A 15,858-nucleotide genomic window follows, 5' to 3' on the forward strand; every position below is an offset into this window, starting at 1 on the left:
ATTGAAACTTCAACACAGTAATGGGTTTATTCATCACTGTTGAAGCATGGCTGGCCGCTTGCCCTCTTTTTATAAATGTATTTACATTTAGCAGTAATTTTAAAGAGAAATTATATGCTGTACTAAGTGAGCTCCAAGGCACTGACACGTATTTGTCTGACTTCACTGTGCTCCCTATTATTAGTCTATGTTTGCAGCAACAACCCTTAACTTTTTGGTGCGCCTACCGTCCAGTTTTTAATCTGTTCTCTATGATATGTGTCACAAATATAATCCCATATCTTAAATAATAACATACTTCAGTTTTAGGTCAATCACACAAAATTGTGAGAGGAAAACCTTAAACTCTGAGAAACTTTGGATGATTCTGCTGTTTTTTTTTTTTTTCCCAGCTGTGTGCCTGATTTTTCACCTTGGCCACACGTGAGGAACAGAAGGATTCCAGTGGAGGGAATTCACCGGCTTTGTGTTCCCTCCCTCCCCGTTCTCCCCCTCCTGCCTCCTCTGAATGATTGAAGCCATGCCCATCGTGTCTGCAAGCACAGGTACAGCCAAACATATGCTTAGGCTTACTTGTTCATTCTCTCTGATGTTTTATGTATCTGCTTATAATTAATGCAAGTGCTGATATAACAAGTAGACATTACTGGAGCTTATTGTACATGACATTGGTACCAAAGACGTTTCTGTAAGGTTACCCCAAATGTTTACATGACAAAAGATTATTGTCATCTCCAACAGTTTGGGATGCATACTGGTCTTTTTGGACGTACCCAAACAGAGAGCTGACATCAAAATACCTACAACAAATGATGGTTTCACTGAAATCAAGTATGCTAAACTGAGCCATACAGTTTCCACTTTCAAGAGGAAATGTTTTGGATGTCAGGAAGGCTTTGTGCCTTAGGGACTTTGATTCATTGTCAGTTCATGCAACATTTAGCTGTTTCTTTGTGTTTGAAACAGTAGACAATCTGATGTCTAATGAGACGGTATCAAAATAGATTTAAGTGTACTTGGTTCTTATTATGATCCCTAAAAAAGACAAGAAAACATCCAGATATTGGATCAGGTAAACAGGTTGATTGGTAACAGGTGATAGGATCATGATTGGGTATGAAAGGAGCATCCTGGAACGGCTCATTCGTTCACAAGCGAGGACAGAGCGAGGTTCGCCACTTTGTGAACACATGAATGTATAAAGGACGTTACTACATGTGCTTAGGAACACATTTTGGTGAACACAGTTTGAAAAATTGTTTCTGTTTTTATTCCCACTTTTTTTGTGATTGGGGTTGTAGTTCATAGTAGAAAATGGATGTTTGAATGGGCGATTAACACAGAACTCCTGTTTTTGATGATGTGTAGGGCTCCATGAGACTCTGGCCCTGCTCACCTCTCAGCTCCACCCTGATGCAAACCATAAAGAGGACTTGGTCTTCCTCAAAGATGTCTTCAGTGAGAAGAGCCTTGGTTACCTCATGAAGGTGCAGCAGACATGTCTGAGTAGAAGTGACAACTTGAGATTGTGAACAACCCGCAATGCTGCAAATAATATCAGTTTTGCACGATCTGAAATGTTTGTCGAGTATTTTCCAGATTTCACCTACTGAAAAACTTGCATGTGAATGCAACAAACATACAATATGACATGTCTGTAGAGATAACTAAGGATAGAAATTCCATATTGTATTTTCTTAAATTAAATGGGTTGATTCAGGGCAATTAAAACCTTCTGTCCTCCAAAAGTCATGTAGCTAAGTCACTCTTTGCATGTGTTTGTGCCATTTGTCCTACAGATCCATGACAAACTGAGGCAGTATGAGAAACACAGCCCAACTCCTGTTCTACACAGCGCCTCCTGTCTGGCAGAGGATGTAGGTGCAATCTTTCCTCAATAGCTCAAAGCCAAACTAAGGCAGATACCAAGTAAACATTTCTTGTAATCTAGCAAAGGCAATTTTTTTGCATTGCATGAGGAGATGTTTTGAAATATTTGGTCTTGTCAGCTGGCAGAGGAGCTTCAGAATGGAGCGCTGGAGGACGATGAGAGAGAACTTCTTCTCCTGCTGAGCACTCCTCACCTCAAGGTACACTCACGCATATACATTCAGTTTCCTTCTTGTTATAGCTGCATGACAGTGTCTCTCTCTGCTCTCATTCCTTCTGAGGTCTGATCTCTTTAATGTCGCTGCTCTCTCCCTGAGCTGCTCTGATTTTCCTCTAAGTTTATCATCTATTACATAACGACAGCGTCAGAGCTGTCTGTACCCCTTCCCCCTGTCCCCTAGACACAGAGCAGACCGCCTAATTAATCTGATCAAGTGATTGTTTTCAGTTTATTGGCTTTCTGGGGAGCGGGAAGAGATGACGGCAGTGAAACCGGAACACTAATTTTCCTTCCTTTTTCTTCTTCCTTTCCTTTTCACCAGATTTCTTCCTTCAAAGCCCACTTTTAGAGCCTTTTCCCTGGTGTATTACTTGTTTTCTTTTTTCTGTCTTTTTGTTGTTGTCAAGCTGTAAAATCTTACCTAATCTAATCTGTGCATGTGTCTGTGTATCATTTTGTAAAGGCGGTGCTGTCAGCCCACGACACAGTGGCCCAGAAGAACTTTGACCCGGTGCTGCCGCCACTGCCGGAGGATCTGGACGACGACCTGGAGGAAGAGTCGGTCAAGATAGTCCGCCTGGTGAAGAACAAGGAGCCCCTGGTGAGGAAAAATACGAGCTCTCCCTTCCCTCAACAGCTGCTGTTCTTGTGCCCTCAAGTGAGGCTTTAAGACTTCATTTACTTTAATGGAGCAGCTTTGAAGCTTTAGAGAGCTCCGGGGTGTCAAAGTGTGTCTCTGTGTGATGGTATTAAAAAAATTCATTCTCAAGGAAATCCTTGAAGCAAAGGACAAAAAATAGATTTGTTGTTAACTGCCGGAGTGACACACAGCGTGCAGCAACAAGCATGCATTAAATTACTAAATATCTGCTGAGCAAAACCCACTTCAGTTTGATCCAAAGGTGTTTGGTTTCTGTTCACCTGTGGGACTGCTCAGCTGTTTCATGTGACGTGCCCGTTGTTTTTCATGATGTGCAGATCAAATATTGTCCAACCCACCAGCTAAACTTAAAGAAATAGTTTGACATTTTGGAAAATTCTGTAAGGCTGAAGCTACAGTCGCAGCTGGTTAGCTTAGCTTCACATAAACAGAAGAATCTCTATCAACTAACTGTACCAGAACCTCCAAAGTTCACAATAAACAAATTATATGTTTGTTTAATCTGTGCTGAGGAAGATTTTGTTTCCTCTGGAATGAAAGCTACCTGTTTCCCCCTGTTTCTAGTCTTTATGCTAAGCTAAGCTAACCATATCCTGGCTGTAGATTCATATTTAGAGTACAGACATATGAGTGGTATCGATAATCTCATTTCTCAACAAAAAAGTAATTACACATATTTCCACCAGGGACTTTCAGTAGGTTTCAGAGATGAGACACCTGATGATCAAGTATCAATATCTCCAGTCACACAGAGTTTTGCCGTTTACTCCAACAGGTTATTGATCTTTCCAGCAAAACCACCAACCTGCTCGAGGATCAGCTTTTTACCAGTCCCCCACAGGACTGCATCAGCTCAGTGAACTATTAGTTTTGTGTTTGTAGAGTTTATCGTTGCCTCTTTTCCGCCAGGGAGCAACGATCCGGAGAGACGAGGCAACAGGTGCTGTGATCGTGGCCAGAATCATGAGGGGAGGAGCAGCTGACCGCAGCGGTGAGACAAACCAGTGCTCACACCAGTAATACTACGAGTAATACAGTTCTAGTGTTTTATTTCAGTGGAAAAAATAAGATGAAATCATGGCTCAGCTGCAGCAAAGTGCCAAAAGAAATTCATCTTGACTACAGAAACAAAGTGAAATCCTCTGTGTTCCACTTAGATGTGGAATAGGAACTTCCCTCCCAACAGGACTTTCTTATCTCTACTGATATACAGGCAGAGAAGTGAGGAGATTACGTTGTGTAACCCCCTCAACTGTTTACAGAGATCAAATCCTTGAGATTAGTGCCACGAGATTGCATATTTTGAGATTACAAACAAGGGTTACTCCTGGCTGTTGCCATGGAGATGTTATCGACTTCATGCCAGCGGAAAATTCTTTTCTTTTTTCTTTCATATCTGAGCCTCACACACTAAAAACGATGTGGTACCACACATGCTGGGGTTTTCCTCTGCTTTATTTTCCTTTTCTGGTTGGCTTGTTTTCAGTGGACTTGTTGTCGTGGGTGTGCGTGTGTGTGTGTTTCCAGGTCTGGTGCACGTTGGGGATGAGCTTCGCGAGGTCAATGGAAACCTGATAACCCACAAAAGGCCAGATGAAATCAGTCAGATTCTGGTAAAGGAAGGAAAAAAAAGCACCACACTAATTCAGATAGTGCATGATTATTCCCTGATGACTGCTGCAGATGCAGAGGATGATGATGCTGCTCTGATGTTTTTCATCAGTCCCAGTCACAAGGCTCCATCACGCTGAAAATTATTCCAGCTGTTGCAGAGGAAGACAAGCTGAAGGAAAGCAGGGTGAGGACTCCTGTGTCTGCAGCATTGTGCCTAAATATGTGACCAGTGGAAAGAGATGTCTATTTTATTGATTGATTGATTGATGTTTTTAATAATTTTCCATCGATGACCTGCACCCACTCTCACTGGCAGTCTCATTAGGAGTGGCAGAATTGGTCTCTTGAGAAATGTATTCATGGATGCGACATTTTGGGAAATATGCTTTTTCTTGCTGAGACTTTGATACAACTCTCATATCCGTCCATTCAACATAAGGCTGCAGCCAGCAGTCTGCTGTCTGAGCATGAAGACTGGAAACAGGAAGAAGCACCTCTAAGAGCCAGGTCATTGATCAGACAGTCACTCCTTGAAGACATTCATCGGCCGTTTGGATGAAAAAATGAAAGAAATAGTTGTGTCCAGAATGAAAAACAGAGAGCCAGAGAGAGTAGTTCAAACCCCGGGTCCTCTCTCACCTCCAGTGTGAAGTGTGAATATCAGATTGTCTGTTTCGGCTCCAGCAGTGGAAAGGTGTGATGAGAGGGGGTTTCTGAAGATTTTGGACCATCAAACACCACCATCATGTTTCTTTAATCTGTATGAGGATTGAAGAGACGGGCTAGCCGGCTTAGCTAACTGGCATCACTATCTTAACATTTAATGGACAGTGGAATCAGTTGTCTCATCTATCTCTTAGCAGGAAAGCCAACATTAACTTATTTCCCAAAATATCAAACTACTCTAAGGTTTCCTTTGCTAACAGAATATTCCCGCTCTGAAGGTCTACCTCCGGGCTTTGTTTGACTACACGCCCTACGAGGACAAGGCCACGCCGTGCCAAGAGGCGGGACTTCCCTTCAAGAGGGGCGACATTCTTCAGGTTGTTAGCCAGGAGGACGCCACCTGGTGGCAGGCCAAGAGGGTCGGCGACTGCAACCTGCGCGCTGCCCTCGTCCCCTCTACGCAGTTCCAGGAGAGGTAATGAGCATCGACTCTGCTGTCAAATCAATAACTTTATGTTGGAAGAATAGGATTTTAAAAATCTAAAACTGTAAAAGTAAATCTTTCCTTCATTGTTTTTTTGTTGTTCCCAGGCGCCTAAGATACAGGATGAAAATGGGTTCTTTCCCCACCCCCGTGTCCCCCAAAGCTCCTACATGTAAGCCCATTTCACGTCTGCAATCAGAACTCGTCTCCCATAAACTGCAGCGTAACTTTAAATGCACAAGAAGCTTAGATCTACAGACACCGTTTGTATTGGCTAAATCTCATCTAGACAAGGAGACGCAGAAAGAGAGATTATGGGAAGAGAACAGGGGATCTGAGATTAATCTCTAAAAACAAAAATACGTAATCCATCCTTGCATTTCCTAATCCAATTTAAAAGTAGAATGAATCATAGCAGTTTGAAAAACACCAGGTGGTGGTGAAGGCCATTCTTTTCTTGCATCTACTCTATCTGCATGAATGCTAAACTTCATGCTTTAACCTCAGTCTACACAAAGGACATAGGACATGTAGAGGAAGAGAGGCACATAAGACCCAGATACAATTTAGATGTGACATTTGCAACACAGCGTTGAAGTTCGACAGTGTGCTTTAGCCGTGTAAACGTACCTTATCACGTACACTAGGAGCAGAACAGTGGTAATATTACAGTGCAGCAGTTTTAATACTCTGTCACCCTCTATAGTGATGCTTTGTGTTATTCCTTGCATTGCTAACCTCAGATGATCGTGCTGAGAGAGGTACGTGGACAAACCCTCATGTCAGAAATTCATCCCTGCATTGCCTCCATGTGTCAGAATTTCTAAGTGAAATTCTATCACCCCGCCTCAAACTCAAAAGACCCACAAATGATGGTTTTCCTCCACAATGACCCTTTTGTTTGCCTCAAACTCTGAGTTGTTACTGCATTTAACCTCAAACCTCTCCTCCCTCCTCTTACCCTGTCTTCTCTTCCTGCATGTCGCCCCACAGAAGACTGTGACAGAGAGGGTGCTCTGAATGGAAAAGACATAGGTGAGGAGGACCGATCAATGATTTTGTACTAATTACTGCAACATCACACTTCTGCTCAATCTGTGTGCTGATCCATCCCTCCTTCTTAGCGACTTCTCTTGAGGTTTTCCCGTGGCGTGCTTTGTCCAGCCGTGGTTTTGATGGAGCGGTTAGGACAGGTGTCAGCTTAAAATCTGCATTCAATGCCTCAGAAAACCATTCACGTCAAAGATTTGCTGGTTCCGCCACACCTGACCTGATCCACTGATGCCTTCATGCCTCAGTTAACAATGTCACCGTGCTGTTCATCAGGCTTCCTGGCTGCTGTTACTGACTTAATGTGACTGTGCTTCTGTGTGCCTGAAAGAGATACCACAGCCATTTTGACCCGGGCCTTGTTTTCACATCTTACTCCATCATACAGACGACTCGCTAACACACACAGACACACGGTCATAAAGATATGTCAAGTGGCTGCTTCATTACTTCATTAATCTCTCCAGCACGCTTCGTGCAAAATAAATGTCATGAATTAACAGTGTGAGGTATAGCATTAACACAGCATAATGTTGTCAAATTATGCATTGGATGCAATGGACAATGATGTGAAAACTATTGAGGTTAAAAATAGCTGAACCCCTGCTTTAGCAGTGACCCATGTTTTTGCTCATTGTGAAACAGGATTGATAAATGGCCGTGTGTTTGTTGTGGGTGTATCTTCGTGCACCGGCGCTTCATGTGTGTGTGAGCTTGTGGACTCTGGCGGCTGTTTGTGCAGTCTGCTGCAGCCTCAGACCTTCTCACAGCAGCTCTGTGGCAGCTCATTTACTTCGTTGTGCTTCACAAACGGCCCGTCCTCACCCTACATGCTGACGGCGCTTCGCTTGTGTTCGGTGAAGAGGCGGACGCGGCATGCACGGCTTGCCAAGCTTCTATGCTGTTGATGAGTTTTAAGCTGGCTGAATAAATGGTCTAATATGAGCTGTAGTTTCTCCCAAGAGTAAGGCAGCCCCTGCCTTCTGTGGCCATGCTTTCTCATGGGATTTTTACTCAGGTACTCTTACTGATTTCTAATGGTGTTGTTCAACGTGTCTGTGTTGTGTGGTGTGTGGCAGGATGTTGATTTTAGTCAGGGAGAAATTTGAAATTGATGGAATCGTCTGTTTGCTCCTTATTGAGTTTGTAACGTAATAAAGGTAGTAAGTAAAGGTTTTCTCAAGGTGTGGGTTTCAAAGTGGCAGTGTGGGCTGCACACTTTGAGAGGGTTTTAAAATGTGGATCCCTTCTTACGTTTGCATGTGTTTGACCACAGCCGGCCTGCGCAGAAGTTTCCGCCTCAGGAAAGATCGTCCGTGTTCACCAGGAGAACCTCAAACTCCAGATGCCAATCACACAGAGTTCCTGATTTACGAAGAAGTAACGCAATACTTGCCCCGCCCTGGTGAAAGGCCTCGGCTCATAGTCCTGATAGGTACGTTCACTGGGGGGTTCAGTGACATTGAAGAGTCTCGTAATTATAGGAAGGAAGTTGCTATTAATCACACAGCACAAGACATGACAGACACAGGAGTGAGAGTGTTTCTCCTTTGATTCTCGTTCTGCCACATGTGAAAAACACTGCAGAGAGTTGAATCAGGTGTTTTCTGAGATGTTTTCTCAGCCCATGATCACTTTGTCTAACTGTCTATTCAGTTATTTATTCACTGATTATGTGGTCACAGGTTCCCTGGGAGCTCGAATCACTGAGCTCAAACAGAAGGTGATCGCTGAAAATCCTCGACGTTATGGTTTGGCCGTGCCTCGTAAGTCTTTTCCTTATTAAATATTAAGTTTTTGGCTTTAATTTTTCTTTGGCCTTACCTCCTACTTATGCCTTGTGAGGGGTGAATATATATATTTTTTTATGTCTGTGGTAAAGGTGTTTTCTGAGCACCTGTTCGTAGCCGCGATGCCGGTCATCTAGGATTTAAATTGATCTGCTGTTGCAGACACTGTCACGCTGTGGATGTTTTTATGTAAAACTACACCAAAGCTAACTAGCTACGATGTGGCAACATTTGCACCAGCCTTGCTCTTTTTTTTGCATTTGTTTTGTTCATCGCCAGCCTATGATTAAATATCGTGATATAAGGGTACAAAACGATGATTTAATTCAGGATGTGTTATGAATTCCTGTTGTCACTGTGAGTTTCTGTGATCAGTTAACGGCTCATCCATTCATTAATGAATGTTAACTCACAGAAAAATTCATTTATGTGCCATCAAATTGGCTGGACTCAGTAACATAAAAAAGCTAATTTTAGGTTTTTAGTTTGCTTTTGACTACCAGTTTGATAAAAACAGCTTTGTATCTCAATGAGAATACGTACTGTTCTGCTTTCAGGGAGTCTGATCAAATGCATGGGTGTTAAACCATCATGACTCATGCATTGGTTCTGCATGTGTTTTGTAACCTTGTTATAAAATGTTGCCCACAAAACCCAGAAACGCTCCGTAATTATCTTCTCTCTCCACCCTCTCTTCCTGCTGGCTGGGTTTGAACATGCGGCCTCAAGACACCACTCGAGCCAGGAAGTGTCACGAGAGGGAAGGAGTCGAGTACCACTTCATCACCAAAGCCGCTTTCGAGGCCGACATCCAGAATAACAAGTGAGTACTGGACGATAGTTTTTCCACTGTGTCTTTTAAATCAAGCAATGAAGTGCAACAATTTTATTTCTATTGTGAAGATTCAGGCTATCAACAGGAAACTGATTAATTGAGGCCTCTGTTCAGCCAATGCACATTAATTTCTAATTCATGATGGTGCTGTGTTTTGTGCAGATTTATTGAATATGGGGAATATAAAGATAATTTGTATGGCACCAGTTTGGAATCCATTCACCGAATTTTGGATCAAAAGAAGGCCTGTCTGGTGGATGTGCAGCCAGAGGTTAGTATCTAACTGACATGCAGCACCGCCAGCCAACATGATGTAGATTACAATTACATTTAGGGTGTCATTTAGAATATTGTCATTGATTGAGAGCGCAAACACATGACTTAACATTGAACAACAATCTGAAAGTTGTACAAGCCTTCAAATATTTTGTGGCATATATGCTGTTCCAGCTGCCTGATGAAATTGATGTTTCCCCCTCCCACACACTCAGGTGCTGAGGACTCTTCGTACCTCTCACTTCAAACCTTATGTCATCTTTGTAAGGCCTCGCATCTATGATAGTCAAAGGAAACCTCTTGGCTCCTCTTCCTCACTCAGCTTAGGAGTCACGGTGAGTTGCTTGAAAACACTGTCCACAGCACCACTTCTTCATGAAGAATGTCTAAATGCCGCATTTTGACAGTAACAGTCATTTGAATAACTAAAACTCATTACTGTACATTGAAGTGTGTTTTTTTTTTTCTTCACCTGCATGCTGCTCTGAATCAACCCCTCTTCCTTGTGCTGACTAGGAGGATGACCTACAGGAAATGAAACAGTCAGCTGAGCGGATGGACGAGTGCTACGGCCATTGGGTGGACTACATCTTGGTGAAGGAGGACCCAGTCAGTGCCTTAGCTGAGCTCCAGGTCGTACTGGAGAGGGTGCAGATGGAGCCTCAGTGGGTGCCTGTGTCCTGGCTGAGGAGCTAACCTGCTTAACTTGACTGGTTCAAGTTGGATCAGTGGACGAGGTGTGGATGTCTGTGTGTGTGAGGACAGATAAAACTGCAGGAAGCCTTCTGAGTGTTGGAGTGATCCAGTGTTTACTGCCATACTAGCCATTCCACAAGTACAGGCTTGTGATAGTTGGCTGACTTAAGTCGGTATCATAAAACGTGTGCAACGACTCAAAGTTTCAGTCAGTCTGAATGTCAAGCCTTTGTTTTAGATTCTTCAGTGTAAAATAACATCCTGTATATCTAAACTGTGCAATGGCAGTGTAACAGCTCTGACAGGCATGTAGCACATGCATGTAGGACAAAGTTCCTAACGCAAGCCGTAATCAAAGATCTGCACTCTGTTTGATCAATTATGTGAGACGTCTACTGTAATAGCAGCTACTAAGTGAAGTGCCATATCCAGCATTTACACGTATAATTGTAAAATTAAAGAATAGATCTGCAGACCATCTGCTCATGCAGGAGACTGTACTTAAGTTACTGTTACCTGACTTTAAAGTCTGAATTAAATAAGTAAAACATGTTGATTTAATGCGTTGCCACTGTTTTTGAGGATGAATCACTGAGAAATAAAACTCAAGAGCCATCCATTATTATGTGGGGAAACAATTTACTTTAGAACGAGTTATGTAACAATTATAAACCAAACCATAAACAAAAGGAGGAAAATATACATGTGTTTGCATTGCAAGAATACACACAGCTTTTTACTTCCACAGCTTCTTGATCGACATGTTCTTCTCGCTGTCTTTCTGCATCACCTGGAGAAGGGAAATATGTCTTAATAAGCAGGTGCTGGTAGAAACATCCCATTAAAAAATGAGGTGAGGGATTAACTTCATTCTACTGAGGACACGAAGATGTGAGGTGGACCTGAACTTCATGTTTAAAGAATTTTGAAACAATGTAAATTAGGCAGTTAGACAAACCTTTGCTACAGCCATCTCAAAGTCCTCCTGGGTGACATGAACTCTCCTTTCTCTCAAAGCGTACATCCCTGCCTCTGTGCAAACACCCTAAAAAAATACATGCACAAGAAAAAAATTAAAGTCCAGCTGTGTGCTCCCTTCATTTACCACCCAAATGCTACCATTTAGCAGGCCAATTCTCACCTTAACCTCAGCACCAGAAGCTCCAGGCATCAGCTCTGCAATCTTCCTCAGATTAATGCCACGTGTCAGGTTCATCTTCCTGGAGTGGATCTTCAGGATGTCCAGACGGGCCTATTGGTGCAGAATTAAGATATGCTCAGATTAAAAAGAAAAAAACTCAGCATGTAGACATTTGTCTATACTGTGCGAGTGTCTACCTCTTCATTAGGAGGGGGAAACTCAATCTTCCTGTCGATCCTGCCTGGCCTGAGCAGAGCAGAGTCCAAGATGTCAATACGGTTGGTGGCCATAATGACCTGGGAGAGAAAGTACATTTTAGTCAAATTAAAGCAAGATAAATTGGTAGGATTTTTAATTACAATACTTGGATAAGTACGATGTATAATATGTCTCCTCAACAAAAAAAAACAGTAGTCAAATTGAAGCTGGGTCTCTAGGTGCCATCAGATAAAACAAGGCTGGATAAACTCCTGGTGGTTGTCGTCATGTGCATGCCAACACAGCATAATGTACAGCTCTATCGCTTTTAAATTAATAAATTTAACAATACAGTCATGGTATTTTAGATTAATTACGTTTCCTATACATGTTTCACAATAAAAGCCTGGTTAAGAAATGAAGGGTTTCTGTCCACTGAAGCGGGCTTTTAATTTGATACAGATACAGGAAGTGTTGAGTTTGTATCAACTGAATGATGACCCACAAAATCTTAATTACAAAAATAACAGGCCTGACTCTAATACAAGCCTATTTCAAATAAAGGCCTATTATCTTCTGTGGTTGAGGAAAATGGTATATAAAATAAAAATAATAAAATAAAATGCATTCCATGCATTTGTTGAGAACAGATACTTTTTTTTTAATGTTAAACTTTAGTTAACTCCTACAGTGAAGCATCCATTAGGTGGATGCTGGTATATAAACAGTGAATAAATGATAATACAACAGTTGTAATAATATGAAATACGTTTCCATAGGAGGAGTTCCACCTGTTGAAACACTGTGCATAATTAACACCTAAAAATGTCCATTTAACTATATTATGTCTTATGTCATTATTTTTATATTCTGCTAAGCCTATGTACACTATAAAACTACATTTAGGCATGCATAAGGACTCAAGTAAATTTTGATGAAAAACATACAAGGGGAACTGTAGTCTGAGTCAGTAAATATAACACTTGCCTTTGATCAAACAACAAAAGCAAATGGAATTATTTCAAAGTGTGTGTGTGATACCTTGATGTTCTTAGTGGCCTCGAAGCCATCCAGCTGATTGAGCAGCTCCAGCATGGTCCTCTGCACCTCACTGTCACCACCTGAGCCACCCTCCAGGCGAGACGACCCGATGGAGTCGATCTCATCCATGAATATGATGGAGGGGGCGTGCTCTCTAGCCATGACGAACAGCTCGCGCACCATACGGGCACCTGGTGCAAGAAAGGCAGGCACAACCATTTAGTTCTGAAAAATAGATCAAGAATGGAAATTAATTTGATTGTTGTGTAAAAAAAGAAACAGAAGACGTCACCTTCTCCAATGAACTTCTGGACAAGCTCAGAGCCGGACACCCTGATGAAGGTGCAGTCAGTGTGGTGGGCCACAGCTCTGGCCAGCAGGGTCTTCCCTGTACCCGGAGGACCATACAGCAGCACACCCTGCACACATTCAAAGCAGAACAGAAATCAGAACCACCTGTACATTGATGGGTGGATACCTCATACGACTCGAGCTGCAATCAATTCTAATAATCATTATTGCAGCCCTACATATTACTGTTTCAAGTAAAATCTTTACATCGCCAAGAAACCTATGTAGTCTTTTATTTTTTGGCTGGACGACAGTGCAGTTTGGACTTTTTCAAAAGGCTTCTGCTAGAAAATATTCTCAACCCTTATTGAAACCTGTAATCTAATCTCAAAATGTGAATAAACAAAAATTTATATAAAAGATCTCATACAAATCAACAATATACAGAGTAGAGACACTCCTTTATCTGAAAGACAGGGGTTTGTGTTCAGTTCCATATCTGCCTTGCTGAAAGCTTCAGGAGCACACTTTTGCATCTGAACCTAATTCTCTAACCTAAGGCAAAAAAAAAAAAAGAGTTTGCTCTCTTGTCAATCACTCACCTTGGGCTGTGCAATGCCTAAAGCCTCAAACAGCTCGGGGTGCTTGACAGGCAGCTCAATCACTTCCTTGATCTCCTTGATCTGCTTATCCAGGCCACCAATCATTTCATAGGTGGAGTCTGGTACCTTCTCCACCATCATAAGGGATACCAGAGGGTCCACCTTGTTGGGCAGGATCTTGTGCAGGGTGTAGCTGTCGTTACGCAGAGCCACGCGGCAATTTGGAGTCACCTGGTGTATAAACAACAAAGGGATGATAAAATATTGCAGCTTTCATGTTTCCTAACATGAAATCCACCTTTATCTTAGTGACTGACTACAGAGGAGCACATTTGACTTGCTATTCAGTCTTGTGCTATGGTAGTTGCAGTTGAAAGGCATGATGTTTGTTCTGCAAGTGTTCAGTTTGGTTATTATAAAGATAACAATGGGAAACCAATTTGAGTAATCTTCCTTGCAACCATTATCAAGATGACAACAACTACAATACTAACATCATTGATGTCGATGTTCTTGTCCACATCCACGACAAATTTCCCTTCTGGATGCACCTGAAAATGACCAGGAGATGTGTTAATTTAAATGGCGAACTTGTATGCAAAATACAGTGTGCTACAAAGTACAAGAACACAGCTGACCTTCACCAGCACTTTCTTTTTGTCCATGACCCTAACCACTTCTCCCACGTAGGACCCCTGCTCCTGTAACAACTGCAGCTCCTCACGAAGGAGACGCACTGAAAGCCGAAAAGTGGAACTTTAATATTACATAATATTTATAACAGGGAAAGTTTACATATAGCTTTGCATGAATGAATGATGAGTGTTGCGGTAATGAAAAACAGCATACCTTTGGCATTGAGCTCATTCCTCTGAGCCTGCAGACGTCGCAGATTTTGGCTCTTATCGTTCACAGTCAACTGTTGAGAAAATAGCAGCTCAGGATCGACAGCGACGCAGTTTCAAGTTGTCAGTTTGCATATATATTACTTTCTTACCTGTAGCTCTTCTATCTTAGACAAGTAGTATTGCCGAAGACCTGAACCACCTTTACTCTCCCCCATCTCCATCTATCAAAAAACAAACAAACAAAAACATTAAAGTTTCCCAGAGTTCCACTACCATCTTCAAAATTCATGCTTTGTGCAACAACAGCTGAAACACTGAAGATATAAAATTTACTAATACATGAAACAGCAAAAAAAGAAGCAAATCCTCACATTGCAGAAGGTAGAGACAGAGACTATCTAGGGTTTTTGCTGGATAAATGACAATCCTAACAATTTATCAATTGTTCAACTATTAACCTCATTAATTCTCTTCAAAATAATGCTAAATTACATCAACCACACAAATATGCTGAATTTATGTGAACACTGACGGACAACACATCGAGCCTCGTTATTAGCTAAAGCTAAAGTGTGAACACAATTGAGTCAGCAAAATACCGTTACCAAGAACCTGCATGTGGAACAACACAATACTAAAGTGAGCTCAAACTTAACGTTACTTACTTCTCCATATCTGTAACTACTACTGCTTGACTAAATTTAACATAGGATAGCGGTAACATTAGCTTACTCGCACTAAGATAACAGTTAGATGAGATCACACTTGGTAATGCTCAAACTATTGATGATTTCAAGTAGTATTTAATAGCCGTTGTATATTGTTAACGTAAAAATAGAGAGGACTGTCGCCGACATACAGCTGCCAGTCATTCAGTGTAGCTAGCTGAAGCTAGCAGTACCTTCAATTGATAGTGAGCCTTAGCTTAGCTAGGTTAGCTACAATGAGACAGCAAACCGGCAGCATACTATACAGTTATTGTTTTGAATGAAGTGACATTTCACTATTTACAACACAGTCGCCGATAATTCCATCTCACTGATTTAAAGAAAGTAGTCAACTTGACGCGCAACAGTAACTTTTCTTTGATAATACAGCAATAAAACCAACAAAACGGCAGAAAAAAATACACCTACATGATCAACACCGTCCACCTCCATGTTGAAAATTTCAGCTTCCGGTTGAGCCGAACTCTTCTTCTTCGGGGTATCTCTATAAAATACATCCGCACATCGCCACCCATAGTCCTTGTGTGAGAATTACAAATTATTTTTCAGTCCCAGACGTTAAACGTGTTGGTTTAGCTCTCAAAAGCGCTTTTATGTATCCATTATCCAAGACCTTGTTATGCTAATTAAACAAAGCTGAGTTTACTCATATAAACACATTAAGTATTTATGAACAAATAAAATTGAGTGTTAATCTTTGGTCACATCCTTGTTTTGTATCACTGTGACCATAGAAACTAACACCCAGAGTGCATGATGTATTTGTTTTGGCCGTTATTTGAGGAAACACACCTGAGATGTTAAATACAAGTAAGACCAGCCATACC

General features: G+C 41.7%; 2 protein-coding genes across 2 annotated transcripts; one reads left to right on the forward strand and one right to left on the reverse strand.

The window, feature by feature from the left end:
• The first annotated feature begins 508 nt into the window (after positions 1-508).
• On the forward strand, positions 509-10,182 carry LOC121624959 (MAGUK p55 subfamily member 3-like). The gene is made up of 19 exons (XM_041962945.1): positions 509-545; positions 1,369-1,487; positions 1,800-1,877; positions 2,010-2,090; positions 2,574-2,711; positions 3,681-3,762; positions 4,299-4,384; positions 4,495-4,569; positions 5,330-5,526; positions 5,643-5,707; positions 6,279-6,296; positions 6,529-6,570; positions 7,538-7,603; positions 7,862-8,020; positions 8,271-8,351; positions 9,105-9,198; positions 9,373-9,481; positions 9,702-9,821; positions 10,003-10,182. The coding sequence occupies exons 1-19, from the start codon at positions 509-511 to the stop codon at positions 10,180-10,182; spliced, it is 1,827 nt and encodes a 608-aa protein (XP_041818879.1).
• Positions 10,183-10,807: 625 nt separating this feature from the next.
• Positions 10,808-15,478, reverse strand: psmc5 (proteasome 26S subunit, ATPase 5). The gene is made up of 12 exons (XM_041962376.1): positions 15,440-15,478; positions 14,453-14,524; positions 14,305-14,374; positions 14,094-14,191; positions 13,950-14,006; positions 13,456-13,686; positions 12,855-12,981; positions 12,563-12,753; positions 11,521-11,619; positions 11,324-11,434; positions 11,141-11,227; positions 10,808-10,972 (listed from the first exon to the last, which is right to left on the reverse strand). Exons 1-12 carry the CDS (start codon positions 15,461-15,463, stop codon positions 10,919-10,921), a joined length of 1,221 nt encoding a protein of 406 aa, XP_041818310.1. The 5' UTR covers positions 15,464-15,478; the 3' UTR covers positions 10,808-10,918.
• Between the last annotated feature and the right edge of the window lie 380 nt (positions 15,479-15,858).

Source organism: Chelmon rostratus, chromosome 21 (assembly GCF_017976325.1).
Source record: "Chelmon rostratus isolate fCheRos1 chromosome 21, fCheRos1.pri, whole genome shotgun sequence".
Taxonomy (NCBI): domain Eukaryota; kingdom Metazoa; phylum Chordata; class Actinopteri; order Chaetodontiformes; family Chaetodontidae; genus Chelmon; species Chelmon rostratus.

Bases quoted from the DNA above. Each gene is read 5' to 3' on its own strand.
- LOC121624959 (XM_041962945.1), top strand. From the start codon at position 509: ATGATTGAAGCCATGCCCATCGTGTCTGCAAGCACAG. The intron at 1,488-1,799 runs GTGCAGCAGACA...TTTGTCCTACAG, and splicing joins GCCTTGGTTACCTCATGAAG to ATCCATGACAAACTGAGGCA. The intron at 9,822-10,002 runs GTGAGTTGCTTG...TGTGCTGACTAG, and splicing joins CACTCAGCTTAGGAGTCACG to GAGGATGACCTACAGGAAAT.
- psmc5 (XM_041962376.1), bottom strand. From the start codon at position 15,463: ATGGAGGTGGACGGTGTTGATCAT. The intron at 13,687-13,949 runs GTTAGTATTGTA...TTTATACACCAG, and splicing joins AGAACATCGACATCAATGAT to GTGACTCCAAATTGCCGCGT. The intron at 12,982-13,455 runs GTGAGTGATTGA...GAATGTGTGCAG, and splicing joins TAGGCATTGCACAGCCCAAG to GGTGTGCTGCTGTATGGTCC.